The 1818-nt window shown below is 51.7% G+C and overlaps 1 protein-coding gene across 1 annotated transcript in view; it reads right to left on the reverse strand.

Moving 5' to 3' along the window:
* DNAH3 (dynein, axonemal, heavy chain 3) overlaps positions 1-1818 on the reverse strand; it is a 219115-nt gene that overhangs the window by 91916 nt on the left and 125381 nt on the right. Inside the window, exon 36 of the mRNA XM_014535835.1 lies at positions 173-414. Within this exon, the coding sequence (XP_014391321.1) occupies positions 173-414 (242 nt within the window). The remainder of the gene's footprint in view (positions 1-172; positions 415-1818) is intronic.

Raw genomic sequence — 1818 nt, forward strand, 5'->3', positions numbered from 1 at the left:
GAGGGAGAGGGCGAGGGAGGGAGAGAGGGAGAGGGAGAGGGAGGGGGCGGGAGGAAGAGAGAGAGGGAGAGGGCGAGGGAGGGAGAGAGAAAGGGAGGGAGAGGGAGAGGGAGAGGGAGAAGGGAAGGGAGGGAGGGGAGAGGGGAAAAGCAATGTCAGACGCAGCAGCTACCTTTTTGTTGTCGTCCAGAACAGTGTTCATGTTTTCAATCCAAACGGCATCCACGGGCCCATCGAATATGATCCACTTGCGATCATCAGACAGGGAAGACGCCTGCTCCCGGAAAGCGTTGGCGAGGACGCCGTCGGTCCACTCGTGGCTCACTTGGTCGAAGCACCCATACAGCTGCCCCATGGTGATGGCCTTGGGGTTGATGACCTTGTACTCCACAGCAAACTCCCCCATCTGGTTGGCTGGGCAAGAAGGTCCAACCCGAGTTACAAAGGTTCTGGTGAGACCAGAACATCGGACCAGAGAGAATGCCATCCCAAAGGCCGAGCAGCCACGATGAAGGTGCCATCCAGAGGAGCCTTCTAAAGCTCGTGTGCAGCTTTTTAAAGGTTGTTGGGTCATTACAGCCACGTGTTTCTCACCGTCGGTTCTCTAAGGCTCACTTCCAGCAGGCAAGGGTGCCCATGAGACATAAAGAATCGGCTGGGCCTACAGGACCCTGGCAGTGAGGGGCGTGTACACCCAGGGCCTCCGTGTGCGGCTCTCACAGCTGCCCAAGAACCTGAACTCGACTGGAGATGAAGAAACCGCTGACGGGTAAGAGATTCTGGAAAACGGTGGTTACTTTTCTTTCTTTACCTGAAGGATTGGCTTAGCCCTGAAACCCCTTCACTGGCTGTTCAGAAATGCCCCTGAGAAACGCACCCACGGTGGGCCAGGACCCCGGAATGCCAGGCGGTGATGGCACCGCAGTTGTGCTTAATGACATAAAATGACCTCTGCTACCTGGTCCTTCAGTAAGGAAAAGTTGGCATGCTTAAGCCACGAGTTAAAAAAAGAACCATTTCTGCAGAATCCCAAAGCAAAGAATTGGGGTAGCCTCCTTTCCTAAACTACGTTCAAATCTCAATATTATGAAAGTTTGAAATGCCCAAGTGAGTTATGAAGGCCAAGTTAGTCACAAAAACTCAAAAATCCAACAGCAACTCAGTTACCCTTTGTTATTAGGAAAAAAAATCGTATGTAATAAAAGGTTAATATGCAAATTGTCCCCTCGACCAGGACTTTGACTGGGAGTTCAACCAGGAATTTGACCAGGGGGTGGGGCTGGCCGGCCAACCACCTGAGGCCCTTCCCCTCAACCAGCCTTGCCCCTGATCAGGCAGGCAGGCAGGTGGTTAGGAGCCAGCAGTCCTGGATTGCGAGAGATATGTCAGACTGCCATTTAGGCAGGGATCAGGCCTAAAATGGCAGTCGGACATCCCCCAAGGGTTCTGGATTGCGAGAGGGTGCAAGCCAGGCTGAGGAACCCCCCACCCCCATGCATGAATTTTGTGCACTGGGCCTCTAGTGTTAAAATAAAATCCTAGAAGGGATCATGTAAGCACAGCCACAAGGCCCTGCTTTCAGAACCACAGGCTTGCATTTCATTAAAAAATTCCCCCAAAATGGTTTCTCTGGCAATAAATGTCACTTCCATTTGTTGAGGAGGAACTGTGCTAGGTTAGTTACCTGCATGATCTCATGTAATTCTCACAACAATCCTGTTTACAGCTAGAAAACCAGGGGCTAAAAGAGGCTCAGTCATTTGCCCAAGGTCTGGGTCTGATTAAAAAGTCCAAGGGCTCATCCTCTAGGTTTAAAGG

This window comes from Myotis brandtii, unplaced genomic scaffold, assembly GCF_000412655.1.
Source record: "Myotis brandtii unplaced genomic scaffold, ASM41265v1 scaffold152, whole genome shotgun sequence".
NCBI lineage: Eukaryota > Metazoa > Chordata > Mammalia > Chiroptera > Vespertilionidae > Myotis > Myotis brandtii.